General features: G+C 38.2%; 1 protein-coding gene across 1 annotated transcript in view; it reads right to left on the minus strand.

The window, feature by feature from the left end:
- Positions 1-5413: 5413 nt before the first annotated feature.
- The window catches only part of LOC114923056 (prostatic acid phosphatase-like), a 24277-nt gene continuing 10404 nt past the window's right edge, over positions 5414-19286 (minus strand). Inside the window, exons 6-10 of the mRNA XM_029285466.1 lie at positions 10783-10887; positions 9468-9600; positions 8083-8165; positions 5920-6026; positions 5414-5555 (exon numbers count right to left, since the gene is read on the minus strand). Coding sequence (XP_029141299.1) covers positions 5414-5555; positions 5920-6026; positions 8083-8165; positions 9468-9600; positions 10783-10887 — 570 coding nt within the window. The remainder of the gene's footprint in view (positions 5556-5919; positions 6027-8082; positions 8166-9467; positions 9601-10782; positions 10888-19286) is intronic.

The raw sequence follows: 19286 nt of genomic DNA on the forward strand, positions 1-19286 counted from the left end.
AGCCCCCACTGCCTGCCGAAACCACTCCCCCAGAGCCCATCAAGCCAGATATGTGAAATAGGTGAGGGCCATTTCCTGGCCACTTCCAAGCAATGGTACATTTCTTCATTCCTCACAAAGGGTGACACTTCCCCAGCATGCACCCAGGGGGCAGGGCCAATGCGGCAGGGGCTGGTTCCTCGCTGTTTCCAGATGGCCTTGTGGAGCTAAGACTGAATATGTTTCAGCATAGATGGCCACCACAAAATTGTACATTGGCTCCCGGCTGGCCTGGGCCAGGGCCAAGGCAGGGGGGCCATTCCCTCACTGTTTCCAGGATGGCTTCCCGGGCCACATGAAACCACTTTGCGGTCCTGTATTTGACATGTCTAGTCTATTTGAATCACAAATCTATTTGACAGGTCTGGATGCTGCAGGAGGGTCTTGTGGTCAAAAAGCTGCTTTAACCCTTAGAATACTGTCTGATGTGTAGAAGTTCAAGAAAATTTCACTTTTTTCTTTGTCAGTTGGCTGAACGGTTTGGCTTTGTGAGCAAAACTGGATATAAACTTTCTGAAGAAGCCAAGAAGCATTGGACATCTTTGGTTGTGTGCAAGATTTCCAGTATAGAAATGGGCCTTTTGGGGATCCATTTCCATGCCTCCTGTGGAAATGCAGTATCCCCAAAAGTCTAGCTATTGCAGATCAAGGGCCTATTTTTCTGCCTTGGAAAAGAGATGATTGTCTCTTAGTCCACTAAGTCTACCTAATCTACTAAGAATTATCCCTACTCATCTGTGTGCTGAGCTTCATTCTCAGATTAAATCCAGATAGGGGACTATGAATTTATCAATGAGGTCTGGAAAGACCAGGTACATCAATCTGGAAAATATGGGCTCCACCTTTATTAATCCAATTGTATTCAAACTGCTGCATATGATTTTCAAGGCAATTAAGTAAATTCATGGCCCTCTTTGAGTCTAATGAGATTGTAATCATTGCAGAGGTCTAATCTTGTAAAAATGTGTGCTTTCTGCAGTCTATCTAAGAGATCTGGAATTAACAGCAATGGGTAATGGTCTCTCCTGTCACTGTGTTTAGCAATTGGTAGTTGTGTACAAGTCTCAGAGGGAGGTCCCACTTTCACCAGGTGTGCTGGGATCATGCTTCTTGGATATGAAAAAGGTAGGAGCCGAGGAGGGAGATTGGGATGGTTGTACGAATCCCTTTTGCGAATTAGAGTCCAAACAGGGAGTGGGTTTCAAATTATTTAGTAGACATTTGATACTGCCTCTTGATGGGAATTTTGGCACCAGGAACCAGGTTTAGGGTAAGATTACACTCTCTATGTGAGGGAAGGTCAGAGGCTTCTTACTCGCCAAAGACAAGTGATGTCTGCATACCTGTTTGGGAGATTAGGAAAATTAACTGCCTTGATTAGAAATAATGAACTGGACAGCTTTATAAGAGCCTGGAAGCCATTTGTGGATTTTCTGTGCTAAATACAATAACAGATGGTTAACAGAGGGATTTGAAGACTAGTGTAATATTTGGACTAACCTTTTGAGTGTTTTTTTTTTACATATATTAGATGTTGAATCAATGTTATTATTAGATAGAAACTTCATCTGAAATATTTGTTTATATAATATTTTTTGTTAAAGAAGGATGATAAAGTTTATAACTATTTATAGACCCATTATTTAAGGGAAGGAGAATTTATCAGGTATTTTTTATTTTTCTTTTCAGCATACAGCCAGGTTGGATTTTTTTTATATGTTTCATTTGGGTCATTTTTTAAATCTTTTTCCTTTTATGTATACATTTTCTTTCTTTTTCTGTTGTTGTTACTATTGGATGTATGTTTTTTTCTGTTGTATATTTTATTTCTATTGGTAAAACATAATAAATATATTCATTAAAATATATATTAATGTAAATATATACATTTTTGAAAAGGAATCTCTCTGTTAGCCTTCAGGGTTGGCTGGTGGGGGTTTTTGAGGGCCAATTGCAGTGAGAAAGGCAGTGAAGACTATCAAAGAAAATAGATCATTATTTTACCTAATAATGTGGTTGTGATGTAGCAACTGAGTAATTCTCAAACCAGTAAGAGATCAATATGGTCAGATGCTAAAAGGGCTAACTTTTCGGAATTCTGGTCTATTGTCAATTGTAATGGCATTTTAGTGTGAGGGATTGGGCCTGCTTTTAAGATTCGACCATCAATAGTTTTTATTTCCAATGGAAATTTCAAAGGGACAGTGGGACTCTTGAGCTTCTGAACTGTGACGAGTCTTATAAAGTTGGCTGTTGCCACAGAATCTATCAAAATGGTGATGTTCATTTCCTGACTGCTTGGGACGGTTAGGATAGAATCTAGTTTGGCATGAATTTATACTCTGGCATGAATGCAAGTAAGTCCTGTTCAGTACTTGGTAGCCCCTCCCTATGAGTTTCTGCAGGATGGGGTTTTGCCATATCTCTTGCCATATTGCAGCTTGCTGCCCTGGTGGTGAGTAACAGAAACATTGCTGGGCTTCCTGTTTCCTCAGCTGGGAGGTTTAGTAGGGCAGTCCTTAACCATGTGTCTGGGTTCTCCACAGTAGAAACATGTTGTTGCTGTTCTCCTGCAGCTGGGGTTTGTCTGGCTTCCCCAGTTTGCATCAGTTCTTTGCCCTTCAGATTTGGAGTAGTCGGAAAGTTCAGGGTGGTGATGGGAGGTGGCAGCTGTGGAGGCAGGTTGTAGGGACTGCTGGAGAGGGCCCAGATTTCCGCAAATGTGATTCAGCTGTTCTAGAGGCCAGGTAGATGTTCTCTTGTGTAAAGGAATTCTTTCAGTTCTTTGGCAATGCTCCTGTTAGGCCCGCTTCTAAACTGTGAGATCAGGGCTGACTTGTTTCAAAATAAATAAATGCAAGAAGTTTGAATTTTTCAACATACGTTCTCATGGTGGTGTTGCCTGGTCGAAGCTGGCAGAAGCACTGATCAGCAGTCTCCATCTGAATGGGATCTGCAGAGTGTTGTTTAAACCTGGGAAACCTGGAAGTTATCTAAGATGGGGTTGTTGTGTTTGATGAGTAGAAATGCCCACCTGGTAGTGGAATTAATTAACAGACTGAGGATGGGGGAGATTTGTTATCTGTCTGTGGGAAACTGCCCTGGTAGGGTGCCAATGAATATTTCTCACTGAGCTAGGAATGCTCTCATCTTTTTGAATCTCTGTGATAGGCAGCTAAGAATCTTGGGAATCAGTGTGGTGGCCACTGGTATTTGGCCCTGGGTGGTGCAGCAGTCTGTGGGAGTTGCCGGGGAGGCATTTGTTGATTCAGGACTTGTACATGCTGAAATATCTAATGCACATTACCTGCTAAATTTCTCATATTGTCTTTCAATCCATTTTGGCATCCGGCTCGTCTGCTGTTGCTGCAGTTCTGGGATTGGATGCCATTGCTTGGGTCTTTCAGAGGCCATGGAAATTTTTGGTGTTGTAGAGTAGTTTAATGTCAAGCACAGGAAATCAGGAGACAAAGCAGTTCCAATGAATGCAGGTTTATTGCAAGCTAACACTTTCTACAAAAATCTGGACTATTAATGGTCAAAATGAATTGGTGGTAGATAAAAATCAACAGAACTCAAGATGGGCTGGACTAAGATCTCTTCTGGGCACAAAGGGACTGATGATGTGTTTGACCCCTCCCTCAGGCTTAGCCTGGTCATCTCCTACATGGTTCAATCAATCAATCAATCAATCAATCAATCAGTCAGTCAAATACATTACTTCTGGTGTAATTAATTTGTTCCAACATATCATGAAAATATCAGAAGTTCCCAGGGATCCTTGTGTGTCACATAGAACAGAACAGAATAACAAGAGTTGAAAGGGCCTTGAAGGTCTAGTACAATCGCCTGCTCAGGCAAGAACCCCAATACCATTTCAGAGAGATAGTTGTCCAATCTCTTCTTAAAAACCTTCCTGAAATCCTCCCTGATAGTTTTGGTGTGTGTAAGTTTCATGTAATCTAACCAATAGATAAATAAAATTGTTATCTGAATGATAAGGAGTCATATTAATATGACTTCTATATTTCATGGAGAATGGAATTCTAATGAACATTATTTAACTCTACAATTTCAGGGGATGGAAGAAAACAGCAGGATAAAAAACCCACTTTATTTTTTTTATTTTTAATTAGTAGAAGAGTCATAAGAAGTGTGATTTGATTATGGGAATCTTAAAAACATTTTCACTGTTCTGGTAATTGTTGACCTTCCATTCAAGATGTTGATTATTTTGTTCCTCATTGCTTTGATTTCTTCCTGGAAAATGGTGAGAAAGAAGAGCCAAATGCAAGAATGCTCAATGTTAATATTTATAAAGACATATTTGGGAAATGTGGACAAACTAATTACACATTAAATACACGAATCTTATGCTTTTAAAACTGCATTAAGAATTTTGGGACTCATTGTATTTGAAATATACTGCTTCTGATACTGAAAACAATTGTTAGCCATCAAGATTAATAGCCAATGCATGTATGTGGGTGGCTGATTGATGATAAGATATACAAGGTATATACTAACTTGTGTTTAAACCATAAGTCTACTGCAATATATTTTCCAGAAAATAGGTATGATTTCTAGAGAATGGTTTCTGTAGAACATAGAATAATAGGGTTGGAAGGAGCTTTTGAGGAGCTTTTGAGGTCTTTTAATCCAAATCATGGCAGGAGATCCTACACCATTCCGAACAATTAGCTGCCTTGAAAACCTCCAATGATGAAGCACCTACAACTTCCAGAGGCAAGTCATTTAACTGATTAATTGTTCTCATTGATAGGAAATTTCTCCTTAGCTCTTGATTGGACAATTGGTTTCTTCCATAATGTGATACTCTCACCTGAGTCTACAAATCAGACACTGAATTGTTATTCCTTCATTGTCATTCCTTCATACCAATTAATTAATCTCATGTAAGGAGATAGAGTAGAGTCCTTTCCAACATACTCTAAACCTACATTCAGCAGTGGAGTAGTAAAAAGACTAGTAGGCTTTTAATATTTTAGAATAAGACAAGATGAAATGAGGTATTGAATTCCTCAAGTTTAAAACCTAACTTCTGAAGAAAAATAGCAGTTATGTTAAAGCAGTGCTTCTCAAATCTGTATAAACTACCCAATATTAAGTAAAAATGCTTTGGATAATGACACACAAATCCATTATCCAATCACAGGGACATTTAAATAAGGACTTTCTAATACACAGTAAAAAGGACTTTTTTATATGCAGTTTTTGGTGATGAAGAAAAATGCTTGGAAAGCACCATATTAAAGGGATCTGGAAATGTAGGTAACCTCTTGTTAATTTTGTTTCCACTATTTTATTAAAATCTCAGGTAAATAGATGAAAACATGATAATGTCTTACCTCTTTCAACATTCCTTTGTTGGTAAAATAGGAGTAACCAGGTGTTGGAACTTGTTTAATGGACAAGCCTTTGTGCATCCTGGCAAAGTGAGCAAATGGGGTTCAACAGCAGTGCTGTTCCGATAATACATCTCAATAGTATAACCTCTGAATATGTATCATCCCAAAGAGGAAGAAAGGCAAATCAATATATCATTAAAGAACAATCATAGTATTAATAGAATTTACTACTCTTCTATTTGGTTTACAGCACAAATGCCTATTTCTATTTTCACACAATGAAAAGAATTGGCCTAAACATGGATGTGTATGTGTGTGTGTGTGTGTGGGGGGGGAAACAGACAATATAGGACATACAAAATGAGAACTACAAGTTTCTTTCTCTCTTCCAAATGGATATGTTCTTGTAAATTGAATTCAGTGCACTATGAGAGTGTGAATATATTTACAGTATGCAAAATCTTACTGAAGAAATCATGGTTATTTATTGTATCTGTGAATTAATACTTGCCCCTTGTCTTCTTTATATAGCTCAAAAATATGGGTAGCAGCATAAGGAGGTAATAACTGGTTGTAAACACCAAGTGCTGTTTGGAGAGCAATGATTGTCATATCATGCTAAAATAGAAAGAAAAATGGTAAAACCTTGAATTGTGTGTATATATAGTGTATTTAATATCTCAAACTTCTTAACTCTAAGGAGACAAATGTAGAGAAGTTCCTATTACAGCCAGCCATGACTTCAGTGGGTACCCCATTATTCCTCAGTCTCCTTTCTGTGACACCATTGTTTCAGGTTCAAATAGAACAAATATTTTGCAGCCCAGATATATATATATATATATAGTACAGTAACAGTACTTTGTCACTTTGAGATGGGAAGCATAAAAATGTTTGAATAAGCCCTATCATAAAATAAAATAGATAAAAAGAAAACTTTCCAAATTATCACTCCAAATTCAGTGCACTTGTGTAATGTGGCCGTATTCATATAGGGGCCCTCAGCCTTCCCATAACTGCTCAGTTAGGCCAAAGGTAGTCAATCAGAGATTGACTGGGAGATCCTTAGCATATGTTAATAAAAGTAAATACCACATAGTTCATGTAGATCTGACTCCTAAGTACAGGTAGCCTTCGACTTACAACCGTTTAATGACTGTTCAAAGTTACAACAGCACTGAAAAATGTGACTTGTGATTTATGACTTATGACCTTTGCAACATAGAATAGAATAGAACTGGAAGGGACCTTGGCAGTCTTCTAGTCCAGCCCCCTGCTCAAGCAGGAGACTCTATGTCATTTCAGACAAGTGACTGTCTAGTCTCTTTTTAAAAAGCTCCAGTGATGTAGTATCTATGTTTTCTGGTGGCAAGCTTTTCCATTGGTTAATTGTCCTCACTGTCAGGAAGTTTCTCCTTAATTCCAGGTTGCTTCTCTCTTTTATCAGTTTCTTGTCCTGCCCTCTGGTGCTTTGGTGAATAACGTGATTCCCTCTTCTTTGTGGCAGCCCCTCAAATACTGGAATACTGCTCTCATGTCACCCCTGTTTCTTCTTTTCTTTAGACTAGCCAATTCCAAGTCCAGCAGCCGTTCTTCATATGTTTTAGTCTCCAGGCTTTTGATCATTTTAGTTGCTCTTCTCTGAACTTTTTCTAAGGTCTCAACATCTTTTTTTGTAGTATGGTGACCAAAATTGGTTGCAGTATTCCAGATGTGGTCTTACTAGGGTTTTATAAAGCGGTACTAGTACTTTGTGTGATCTTGATTCTATGCCTCTGTTTATACAACCCACGATTGTATTAACATCCCCATGATCATGTGATCAAAATTCAGATTTGGTTCAAATTGCAGTGTCCCAGGGTCATGTGACCACTTTTTGCTGTCTTCTCACAAGCAAAGTCAATGGGGAAGCCAGAATCAACTGATTCAGTTAATAACTGTGGCAAAAAAGGTTGTAAAACAGGCCCAAACTCATTAACAAATGTTTCACTTAACAACATAAATTTTGGGCTCAGTTGTGGTTGAAAATCAAGGATTACCTGTAAATAAATATAACTGCAGAGTTCTTCATTTTAACTGCGAAGAGAACTACCTTACAAGGTTATCTGAGGAAATAACTGAAATAAAGAATTGAAGCTGAGATCCTTTGGTTCTTTTGAATCTTATTTCCCTACAATTAACAAGCATATTCCCACTGGCAATTTATAAATTATTCCACTCATCCTTGTGGTGGCTTATCAATATTAGTATGATTTATATTGCTATATCAATGGGCAGATGATGCTGTAGATTGAAAATATGGAAATATTTGACATTCTATTGCAACCTTGTTTTTCACACATTTCTTAAAAAGACTTATTCAGTCATGTATATTAAATTTGGATGTTCTGTATATATTTTATAATCTCTTCCCCAATTAGTCACCAAAAGTTAGAGATCATGTCAATTCTTCCAACTGACAAGGACTATGCTGTAGTATATTAATATCCCAAAGATGCTTTTTCACGAGGCAACTGGACTTTCTTGTTTTTCTTTGAAGACATTTCACTTCTAATCTTCTTCAGCTCAATTTTCAGTATATTAATATATTATTAATAAGAAGAATGTATGGCTGTGTCATAGCAAGAGTCTGTAAGCTGCATGGTCCTTGGGTGCTATAAATGATAATACTTACTGCTGAATACATTATCATTTTATATCCATCCCTGTACTTAGTGGCGTTGATAATTTTTTCCAGAATATGTTTCACAAGGATACCTTCATTGAGATTAAAAAGAATATGAGAGCTGTAGAATTTGAAAATAGAAATTTTGAAAAATATGGAAAAAGGACTTGGTTAGAAATTTGGTGAGTTTGCAACTCTTTGTGGTATAAAATTATTAGAATAATTTATGAACGGTATTAGAACCCCATAAAATGGCTTCATATTAACCAATATTTTTCTAGGCTGTGTGAATGTATTGACTATGTAAAATGGTTTTTTTTTTATTAAATTAAGCATTTTGGCCAACATTTTTTGAAGAATTTGGAAAATAAATATAATGAAGCCTCGCTCTTCATTTTTCCAAGACTCATAAATTCATGCAAGATAAAGTATTCTACTTATTAACCTTCCAGATTTTCCACAGCCAATAAATATATATTTTTAATGGAAAAGTAATATGTTTCTTTGGATTGTAAAAAGTGTATGAAATAAAATTCTCTAAAAAAAATTATCACAAGAGCAAAGAAAAGTTTAGTGGGAAAACTTTACTGATATTTTTCTGCATTTTTAAAGTTGTATAAATCAAACTACATGCTAAAAATAAATACTGTACCATGAAGATGGGCACTTCTTAACATGTTAATATATAGAAATATTTCTTTGGATAGAAATATTAATGTGCATTTTTAAATGTTACCAGTACATAAAAATTTAAAAGTATTTATACAGACATCTGATTTTGTTATTTTAAAGAAATCTGTTCATAAATAACACCATTGTCTGTACTATTTAGTTTTTTATTATGTTTAAATAATAATAATTAAATACTTTCAAAAAGCATTTCAAAACATATTTCTGCTATTAATCTGTTGTACATTATAATGATGAGGCAATTTATTTTTTAGATAGACTTTACATTCATACCCTACTGCGTGGCATGCCTTAGGGTTCAGTACTTTCTTTTCTCCTACTAAGCATGTGCATGAGACTGCAGTGTGCTTATCCAACACCATGGGATGAAGTGGCTACCTTTATAATTAAAATTCTTAGTTTTAATTCTTAATAAAAACTACATCTTTTTTTAAAAAAGAAGAGGACAGCACAGGATCAGAGAAATAATTAAGCATTAGGTAGTTAAGCCAAACATTAAGAGCTAAATAGAGTCTCATCTATGTAAAAGTGTCTAAGTGAGAGTTGATCTCTAAAATCTATTGACAATTGAAAAAAATTATGCACAAGAGTTTTTTTATATATATATTCATATGTTAAGGCTCCCACTATGATATATATTTTACATTTTCATAAAACTGAAAATCAGACTAAACAAATAAATATACAATTAAAAGAATACTTGCCTCCTTGTAGTTTTGATTTCTCATTTTTTAATTCTCCCCCCAAAGTGGCATTTACCAAATATTCCAGCAGAAATTTCATCTGTTCCATAGTCTTTTTATCAGCCCATCTTGGCAAAAAACGTTTGTGAATTTCCTATAGTAATAAGAGAAGATAAAAAAGTAAGCTATGCTTAGTAATAATCCCATGTCTTATGTTATTTTGTACATAGACTTTTCTGAGTAGAAAAAGCCTCACTGCCATTATTAATATTAACCGCTTAGAGAGGACTGTAAAGCACTGTGAACCGGTATATAAGTCTAAGTGCTATTGCTATTGCTGTTACAGGCAGCAAAAGTGAACTGAAAATCTCTTTACTAAGGCTTTTCAAAGGTACATACATGTTTTCCCCTGTGTGAAATGAAAGAATATGTTTATTTGTTTTCAGGAATTTTCTGCCTGCACTTAGTTTTTGTAAAATAGAGATGTATGGTAATAGTTTACTGTGCATGTGTAAATAATTTAAGAAATAGGATCTAGTTCAGTGGTGGCGAACCTATGGCACGGGTGCCAGAGGCGGCACTCAGAGCCCTCTCTGTGGGCACGCCCGCTGTCGCCCCAGTTTTAGGCCTTCAGCTGGGTTTTATAAAACCGTTTCACTTTAGGCCTCCACTGCCGTGTGCAAAAAAAAAAGGTTCAATCAGTCAATTTCAACTTCTCGCGGGAAAAAAAAAAGATCTTGCAAAGTTGGAATTGATTGATTGAACTTTTTAGTCCCACCCAGTCTGCTGTTACCACTGCAGCCACGCCCACCCAATGGGCCACGGCCACCCAATGGGCCACACCCATCCAATGGGCCACACCCACCCGGAACCAACGATGCATAAGTGGGTTTTGGGTTGCAATTTGGGCACTCTGTCTCTAAAAGGTTCGCCATCACTGATCTAGTTTGTCCCTTTTGTTAGATAAAAATGAGACTCTCTGAATCTACTGATCCATTCCCATATAATACTCTCAACTTCTGACAAATTGCACAAAGATCAATTTCCCCCTAAAGTTTAAATAGAACTTTGTCTTTTAAATATCCTGTTTTCAGATGTGTTGAATGATTTTGTATCTGGAAAGAAACTATGGTCAGTCAGAGATGACTAGAGTTTTGGAGAGATGGAATTCAATTATATTTAAGGAAACACACATTTGTTTTGCTTTTATTTCACTCATAGTGCAGTTAACCAATTACTTGATCATTCAAGTTCTTATTAGAAGTTGTATGGAGTTTTGAATCATGAATCACAGCCCACAAATGTTTGAGAGAGCACAATAATGTCTTAAAAGTACCTGAACTTTCAAAGTATCATACGCTTTCCAGAGTAACATGTTTGGAAAATCCAACAGTTTTTTTATGTCATATCCCAAGTTGTAGGCAAATTTTTGTATCAGTGCCTGAAAGATGAAACCACAATATTCAGTCATCTGTACATTCAAACATATACTCATCTTTGTACTTTGACTGATATGTTATTTATTTTGCCTTTTAAAAACTGGCACTCTATACAAGATCCTGTGAAGGGATTATTGGAATATGGGAAAGAGAGTTGACCAAAATAGGGCAAATGAAAAATAGATGGCCTAGTTTCTTTTGCAAAATCTCAGGCTGTTTAAAGGGCAGAAGGAATGGCCTAGAAATACAGGAGAAAGAACTGTAACACAATAGTCAGTTAAAAGAGGGCTGATGTAACCAGACAAAACATCTCAGAAACAATCTTTCATAGTTCTCATGAAGATAAAGGGAGGAAGGGAGAAATGCACTCAGACTTGCAAGATTCTGTTAACTATGTCTTTGCAATAAAAGTAGCATTGCCCTACACGACTTTGGTTTCCTAGTCTAGCTGACCTTGAGAACATAAAGGTTTATAATCTATAAGAAAAAAGTTTATAAAGATCTCACCTTAAAATATTCCATGTTAATTGAGGATTACAGCTTTCTTATTTAAATTTATAATATTTTGTAATCTATTATTCTAGCATTAAACTTAAACCACTCCCTGCCACTATCTTGCCAGAATGACCCAGCAAGAGTTTTCTGATCACAGAAACAATAACATCATCTGTTTATAGTCATCTACTGATTGTAAAAGTAACCTCCAGGCACACCAAGCACATGATTTTCCTTTTCATGCAGTATTGATAGAACAGAATATCTGTAGTTTCAGTGTTGAACTGTGGAGTCCTTGTGCTCTTTGAGCTTGGTTGTTTTCTTATAGATGTTTCAATATTCAACTAGGTAACATCAGGAGTGCCAGTGATTGTGGGTTTTGCTCCCTCTTTATATGCAGTAGCTTGCCTTACTAGTGTGGTTTTTCTCCTTGGAAGTTTCTTATTATACAATAAATGACAACAAATTAATTACAAATTAATACATCATCCAACAACAAATGGGAAAATCATTCAACAAAATGAATATTTGCAACTTTATCAAAATGTGCTTGACCACTTCCTCCATTATAGTATAACCAAACAAACTATGAAAAGAATAATATTGTCATACATCAGAAACATTACAGACTATTACAACCATATGGCATTGCCATAGCACATAAACCAATCAAAGCCCTCCAAAACATCCTAAGAAATCCAAAAGATCAGAAGCTCTAGAAGAAGAAAACTGGAGTCATCCACAATACATAGTGTAAGGACTGTAACACACACTATATAGTAAGACAGGCAGAAGATTCACAGAGCACATCCAGGAACAACAACCAACAGTGAGAAGGTACAATGAAAGCTCCTTAATCTCACAACTGATGAACAATTCAACAATAGTTTCAACTCAGAAACTGAGCATCCAAGACCAAACTAATCCAAAAATACTAGGAAACTCCTGGAAGATTGGCATTCAGCCAAATCAGCCATCAATAGATACCTAGATATAAGCCACCTTTATGCACCATTCAAAAGATACCAGAAAAAAGCTAAGAGAGAAACAAAAAGATCAGAACATATCTTCCCAGCAGCTAACACCCAGATAAGCAAGGTTTAACACCAGACAAGCAATCAAGCAGAAAACAATACATAAATCAAGGAACTCATGCAGCTAAACAAACAAACAAGCAGAAAATTTTACAAACTACCAGGAACCACCCCCCCCCATAAAGCTGGTGTATAAACTGGGAGCAAACATCATACTCACTAGCACTAATAATGTAACCTAGTCAGGTAATTAAATGTCTGAAAGCATACAATCAAGTTCCAAAAGCTCCAAGAACTATTTTACTCTTATGTTGCCTTGACTGCTGCTGTCCATTTTGAACAGAGATCTTTATTTCCTTACAGGCTAACTCCAGAAATTCATTGGCTACTTCACAGAGGAAGGATGCCCCCTTGGCTGAGTCAACAGTGGACCTGATCATTAATGTCTAGAGTGTTTTTATAACCACAATGTTGAAATAGATCTATCTTATTTCAGATAAGTCCAGGAGTGTGCATCATTTTCTCATCTCTCCAGTCATTCAGGGAACCCTTGTACCTCATTTGAAAAGATCAAATGGTATATGCCCAGTCATTTCTTTCTGTAAGAAAAGAAAGTAATTACAAAAATATATGCTGGGTTCCCAAACAGCAACCTCTTTTAATCTAAGCAAACTCTTAGCCACTGTCCTATTTCAACCCTATGAAAGAAATCAGGTGTAAAGTGATGCAAGAAAAGAATTTTAATTTTAAAAGTAGTTCTTATCCTTCCATATATGGGCATTTTGATGCTTTAACTATATATAAATTTAACTTAATTTTGGGTATCTATATTTTTGTTTATATATAATATGTACAACACACATGTTTATAAAACTGTACATACATCCAGTAGGATCTGCATACAGAAAGAAAAACAATTGTCAATTTCTTTCTGCACAGAAAGGTGGGTGGACATAACAAAAGGGAACTGTCCAGGATGCAATAGCCTGCACTTCAGATTGAATTTTGCAGCTATTGCCAACATGACAAACTAAAATTTTAGTTTTTCTTGTGCTGGCTGAAGAATTAAATAATTTAAGTATATAAGAAGAAGAAAAAAGTATCTCAGATTTCATACTTTTCGACAGTAAAGATGTGAGGTAAAATAAGTGGCACTGTGAGTGGAGATCTTAATCCAGTGGTGGCGAACCTATGGCACGGGTGCCAGAGGCGGCACTCAGAGCCCTCTCTGTGGGCACTTGCACCGTCGGCCAGGTCCTAGGCCTTCAGCTGGGTTTTATAAAACCTTTTCGCTTTATGCCTCCGCCACCGTGTGCAAAAAAAAAAAAAAGGTTCAATCAATTTCAACTTCTCGTGGGAAAAAAAAGATCTTGCAAAGTTGGAATTGATTGATTGAACTTTTTAGTCCCACCCAGTCTGTCGTTACCACTTCAGCCACGGCCACCCAATGGGCCACGGCCACCCAATGGGCCACACCCACCCGGCACTCAATGATGCATAAGTGGGTTTTGGGTTGCAGTTTGGGCACTCGGTCTCTAAAAGGTTCGCCATCACTGTCTTAATCTCTTCCAATTTTTTTTCTTGTAAACAATTTAATAGTTTAAAAATTAAATAAAGGAGGTAAATAGTGAATAAGTAACAGAGCATTTCTAGAAAAAGGTGATTCTGAATCAAAGAAACAAAAAGAAACTGTAGTGGAAGGAACGGCGAAACAAACAGAGGAGGAAGAAGTTAAAAATACATACTCAGAAGAAGGAGCAAGACCAAGAGACCAGAGACAGATAAGATCGACTAGAAGACTGAGACCTAGATATAATTGAAAGAGATTGAGGAGACTGGGATTTTATCAATAAATATAAATGGACTAAATTCTCCTTCAAAAAGGAGAAATTTTTTTACAAGACTACAAAAACTAAAGATGGACATAATTTGCCTCCAAGAAACACACATTAAGAGACAACATTTCAAAATCTTAGAACAACCAAAAATTGGCAAATTTTATTTCACACTTGCATCTCAAAAGAAAAGAGGAATAGCCGTTTACATTAAAGAAAGGATGAACCCCAAACAAATTTATGCAAATGAAGAGGGGAGAATACTAATGGTGGAAATTATGATGGATCAAAAACAGATATTGATGGTAGCAATATATGCACCTAATGATAAGCAAGAGCAATTTTATCAAAAACTACATAAGAAAATACTGGACTTAAATTACCAAAATCTTTGTATAATGGGAGATTTTAATGCAATGGCAGATGCGACTTTGGATTATAAAAGCCGTAAGCAAGGGAGAAAAGGAGGAAATATACTACCTAAAGCGTTTTCAAAAATGATAGAAGAATTCTGTATCGAAGACATATCTTCTTCTTCTTCTTCTTGTGCCATATCCGTTATCAGACGTTGGTGATCATGTTGGCGATCCTATTTGTATCAGCCGCACGAAAAAGTGCTGCTGAGTTTTGTCCAAACCAGTCCTTTAGATTTTGAAACCATGATGTTCTTCTCCTGCCTGGACCTTGTTTGCCTTCAATCTTTCCCTGGAGGATTAAATGGAGTATTCCGTATTTTTCTGTGTGTCGCATCACATGTCCGAAATATTCTAGTTTTAGTTTTTTAATTGTTTTGATGATTTTCCTTGGCTTTCCCAGGTGACTTATCACCTCCTCATTTCTGATCTTGTCAACTGAGCTTATCTGTAACAGCCGCCTGTAAATCCACATTTCAAATGCTTCTAGTCTCTTCAGGTGGCCTTCTGTCAGAGACCACTCTCTACTCTATAGAGCAGGATAGAAAAAATATAGCATCTGACAAGCCTGATTTTCAGTCTTAGCCTTATGTCATGACTGCAGAAGACCTTTTTCATTTTGAAGAATGCTGTTTGAGCTTTCTCTATCCTTGTCTTTATTTCAGTGGTCATGTCCCAGCTTTCATGTAGATTAGAACCGAGGTGCATGGCTTCCGGTTTGCGATTGTGGTGCCAGCAGGCGCGCGGGGAGGCTGCTCTCTCCGCTGTCTGGTTTTTCTCTGCCGGAAGACCCTGCAAAGGGTTGAAAGTCGCGATCTTGGTTTTTGAGGTGTTAAGCTTCAAGCAGTATTTTTCAGATATTTCTGTGACTCTTTTGATGAGGAGCTGAAGGCCTTCATGCTTACTGGCAAGCAGAACTGTATCATCAGCATATCTTAAGTTGTTGATCCAAACACTGTTTACTTTGATGCCAGAATTGATGTTCTCCAGTGCCTCGTTGAAGATTGACTCAGAGTAGATATTGAACAACAGTGGAGACAGAATACATCCCTGTCTGACTCCTCTTCTTATTTCTGCATCAGCTGAGTATTTTTGGCCTAGTCTCACATTTGCTACCTGATGCCAATACCGATTCTTTATGATTTGGATGTCTTTGTTATCTAGTCCCCCTTGTTTCAGGATTTCTAATAGTTTGCTGTGTCTTATTTTATCAAAAGCTTTTTCAAAATCAATGAAGCACATGTAAACACTGTGATTGACATCTCTACAATGCTGTACAAGAACTTAAATGCTAGAATAGCGCATCTCATGTACCAAGATTGTTTCTGAAACCAAATTGTGTGTTACCTAGACGCTCTTCAATTTTGTTGTATATTCTTGTGTGAATTATATTGTTCTATATTCAGTACAAGGTCTTCATCAAAAATCGATGGACGAACAACACACAACACACACTTCTTTGCATTTATTTTTTGGGGGATTGTCACAAAGGTTCATTTTAGCCAATCATTTGGTATCTTTCCTGTTTCCTATATCCAATTGAAGAGCTGCAGTAAAAAATTCTTCCCATTGTCTTCCAGCAATTTTAAATTTCTACTGAGATATCATCAGATCCTGTGGCTTTTCTTGTTTTTGCTATTTTTATTGCATGTTCAACCTCCTCCATAGTGATGTTTGGTCCAGTTGTTATACTTCCCATATCTATATCATCCCTAGTGTCCTCAAAAAGTTATTCAATATATTCCTTCCATATTTTTAATTTTTCATCCTCATCTAAGATAATTTTCCCCTCTTTGTCAACTAAATTGTTGGTTTTCTTTTTGTAGAGGCCTGCTTCTTCTTTCACTTTTTTGTGTAAATTGAAATTATCATGCATACGTTCTGTCTCTTCTATTTCCTTGCATCTCTTTGCAAACCACTTTTCTTTTGTGAATCTCCCCTCCATGCAGGGGATGTAGCTGCAGAATCAGCTACAGACAACATGCTAACACTCGTGTTGAATTGGGTGCACACAGGATGGCCTGACATATGTCCTGGCACCGACTTCCAGAGTTTCTGGAAAAGGAAGCATGAGTTATCCACCTTTAAGGGTTGTATACTTTGGGGAAGCAGGGTAGTAATCCTGACCTCACTGAGGACTAGAATACTTGTTTCTCTGCATGAGGGACATCCAGGAATAGTCTGGATGAAGGTGCTTGCACGCAGCTACCTTTGGTAGCTTGGGCTCGATAAAGAGATCGAGGCCCAGGTCCAAGGGTGCCACATTTGCCAGCAGTCCCGGCCAGAAATGTCACAGGCTCCAGTACATAGATGGGAGACTACACATGCTTCTTGGTGGAGGGTTCATATCGACTACGCCGGCCCCTTTCAGGGGCAGCTCTTCTTCATTGTTGTGGACAGTCACTCCAAGTGGCTGGAGGTCATTCCAGTGTCCGCTATGATGAATGCCAGGACCATCCAGGTTTTGAGGGGCATTTTCATCTCTCATGGGCTTCCAGACATCATCATCTCTGATAACATTGGAGTTCCAGTTCTTTTTAAGGGCAAATATGATTAGGCATGCTACTTCGACACTGTTTCACCCAGCCTCAAATGGTCAAGCGGAACGCATGGTTCGCACCACAAAAGAAGCCCTGAAAAGAATAACCAAGGGAAGCTGGCACCACAGGTTGGCAGACTTTCTCCTCTGCCACCTCACAACACCGTGCACGTCCATGGGCAAGAGCCCAGCTGAGCTCCACTGGGGTCGCTGTCTTATCACCAAGTTGGATAGATTACACCCAGATAGGGTGGCATCGCAGGTGCAACACTGAGGGCACCAAGGCAACTGCAAGTGGATGATCCAGTTTGAGCATGCAACTATGGGCCAGGACAACTCTGGGTGGTAGCTGTGGTTTGCAAGGTTACTGGGCCACTTTCATACAAAATGGCATTGGAGGACGGTCATGTGTTGCGCAGGCACATTGACCAGCTGTGATGGAGGTTACTTAGCCATCCTTCCGCTCCTGACTCTGCTCTAGGGGGGGGGGGAGGACCACAATCGTGATTGTAAATCCCTGCCACTCAGCGAAAGCTGAGGGTTTTGCCAACGAGGCAGCTCCTGACTCTGGCACTGTGTTCATGGGACATTGCGTTCAACTGGCTTATGTCACCGATCCTTCTTCAGGCTTTGTGCCAATGGGACAGTGCTCCCAACTAGCTCCTTATGCCAATCAGGGGAATTCCTCCCCACTGCGGAACTCTGGGTTGGGCCTACCGGAACAGGCCAGCCAAAACCGAATGGACAGGCTCGGGTCTACCAGAACAGGCTAGCCTTCACGATCCAGGTTCTCCCATATCAAACGGGTCCCAAAGTCCTGGTCTGCTGAGCCTGGCAGGCAAGCTTGCAGATCAGCACTAGCAGCAGCTCTGAGACAATCGGAGCGGGCCAAGGGCCCACCAAACTTTCTGAAGGACTATGTAAGGTTTCTGTCACTGCAAGCTTAAAGAAAATGCTTATGTATTTTTTTAATTGCAAACTGAAATGCTAATGTATGCTCCTTGAAATGGAAATGCATAGTATTTTAATATTGTGTTGGAGAACCTATAATGTTGTGTATTATTGACTGTTATAATGTGTGTTGTGGGAACGTGTTTAGTATTGTAAAATAGGAAGTATGTGCTAAAGATCCAAGAGGAGAGGGGTGTTATGTACTGAGCTTAATTGGGAACAGGTACAAGGAGCTGCCCTGAAAGAGTCAGCAGACCACGTGGCCTGCTGGACCAGGCTTGCTGTCTGCAAGGGCTGACTAGGATGCATTTGAGCGGGAAAATACATTGCATTCATTGGCTGACAATGCCCCAGGGTGAATGTATAAATTCATCAAAATGAATTGTTTTGAGTTCTGTTCAGCCTGAAATAAAAAGTACCTGTTTGTTATTCTGCCTCTTCAATGCCTACCAATGCAAGAAACAGAACAAGATCCACAAAAGAAAGTGCTTGGGAAATAAATGGAGATAATAAAGCATAAATTAAACCTGGCTGAGGCGGAAATAATGCTCAACAGATTAAATGGACCAAACAGAATTTCTTTGAAAACGCCAATAAGTTGGGGAGAGTGTTAGCATATAGACTGAAAAAAGAAAGAGAAAAAAGAATGATAAATAAGCTACAAGATTTAAAAGGAGAATTACAGTTCCAAAATGACGCAATGAAAAAAAATCATTAAAGACTACTATGAGACACTTTAGAAGGCAGAGGAAGTTCCTAAAGAAAAAAAATACAGCTGTATTTAAAAAAAGCAGACTTGCCAAAAATTCCGGAGAATATTCGAAATATACTAAATGGAAAAATATCAATGATGGAGATTATAGAAGCCATAAAAAGGCAAAAAAAGGATAAGACTCCAGGCCCAGATGGACTTCCTGCAGAATTTTATACATCATTACCTTCGAGACCGCCTCCTGCCGCAGATTACCTCCCATCGACCTGTACGCTCCCATAGAGTGGGTCTCCTCAGGGTGCCGTCGGCCAGACAGTGCCGGCTGGCGACCCCAAGGGGGAGGGCCTTCTCTGTGGGAGCTCCCACCCTCTGGAATGAACTGCCCCCAGAGATCAGGGTTATCCCTGATCTCCCTTCCTTTC

This window comes from Protobothrops mucrosquamatus, unplaced genomic scaffold (assembly GCF_001527695.2).
Source record: "Protobothrops mucrosquamatus isolate PMUCROS unplaced genomic scaffold, P.Mucros_1.0 scaffold_177, whole genome shotgun sequence".
Classification (NCBI taxonomy): Eukaryota; Metazoa; Chordata; class Lepidosauria; order Squamata; family Viperidae; genus Protobothrops; species Protobothrops mucrosquamatus.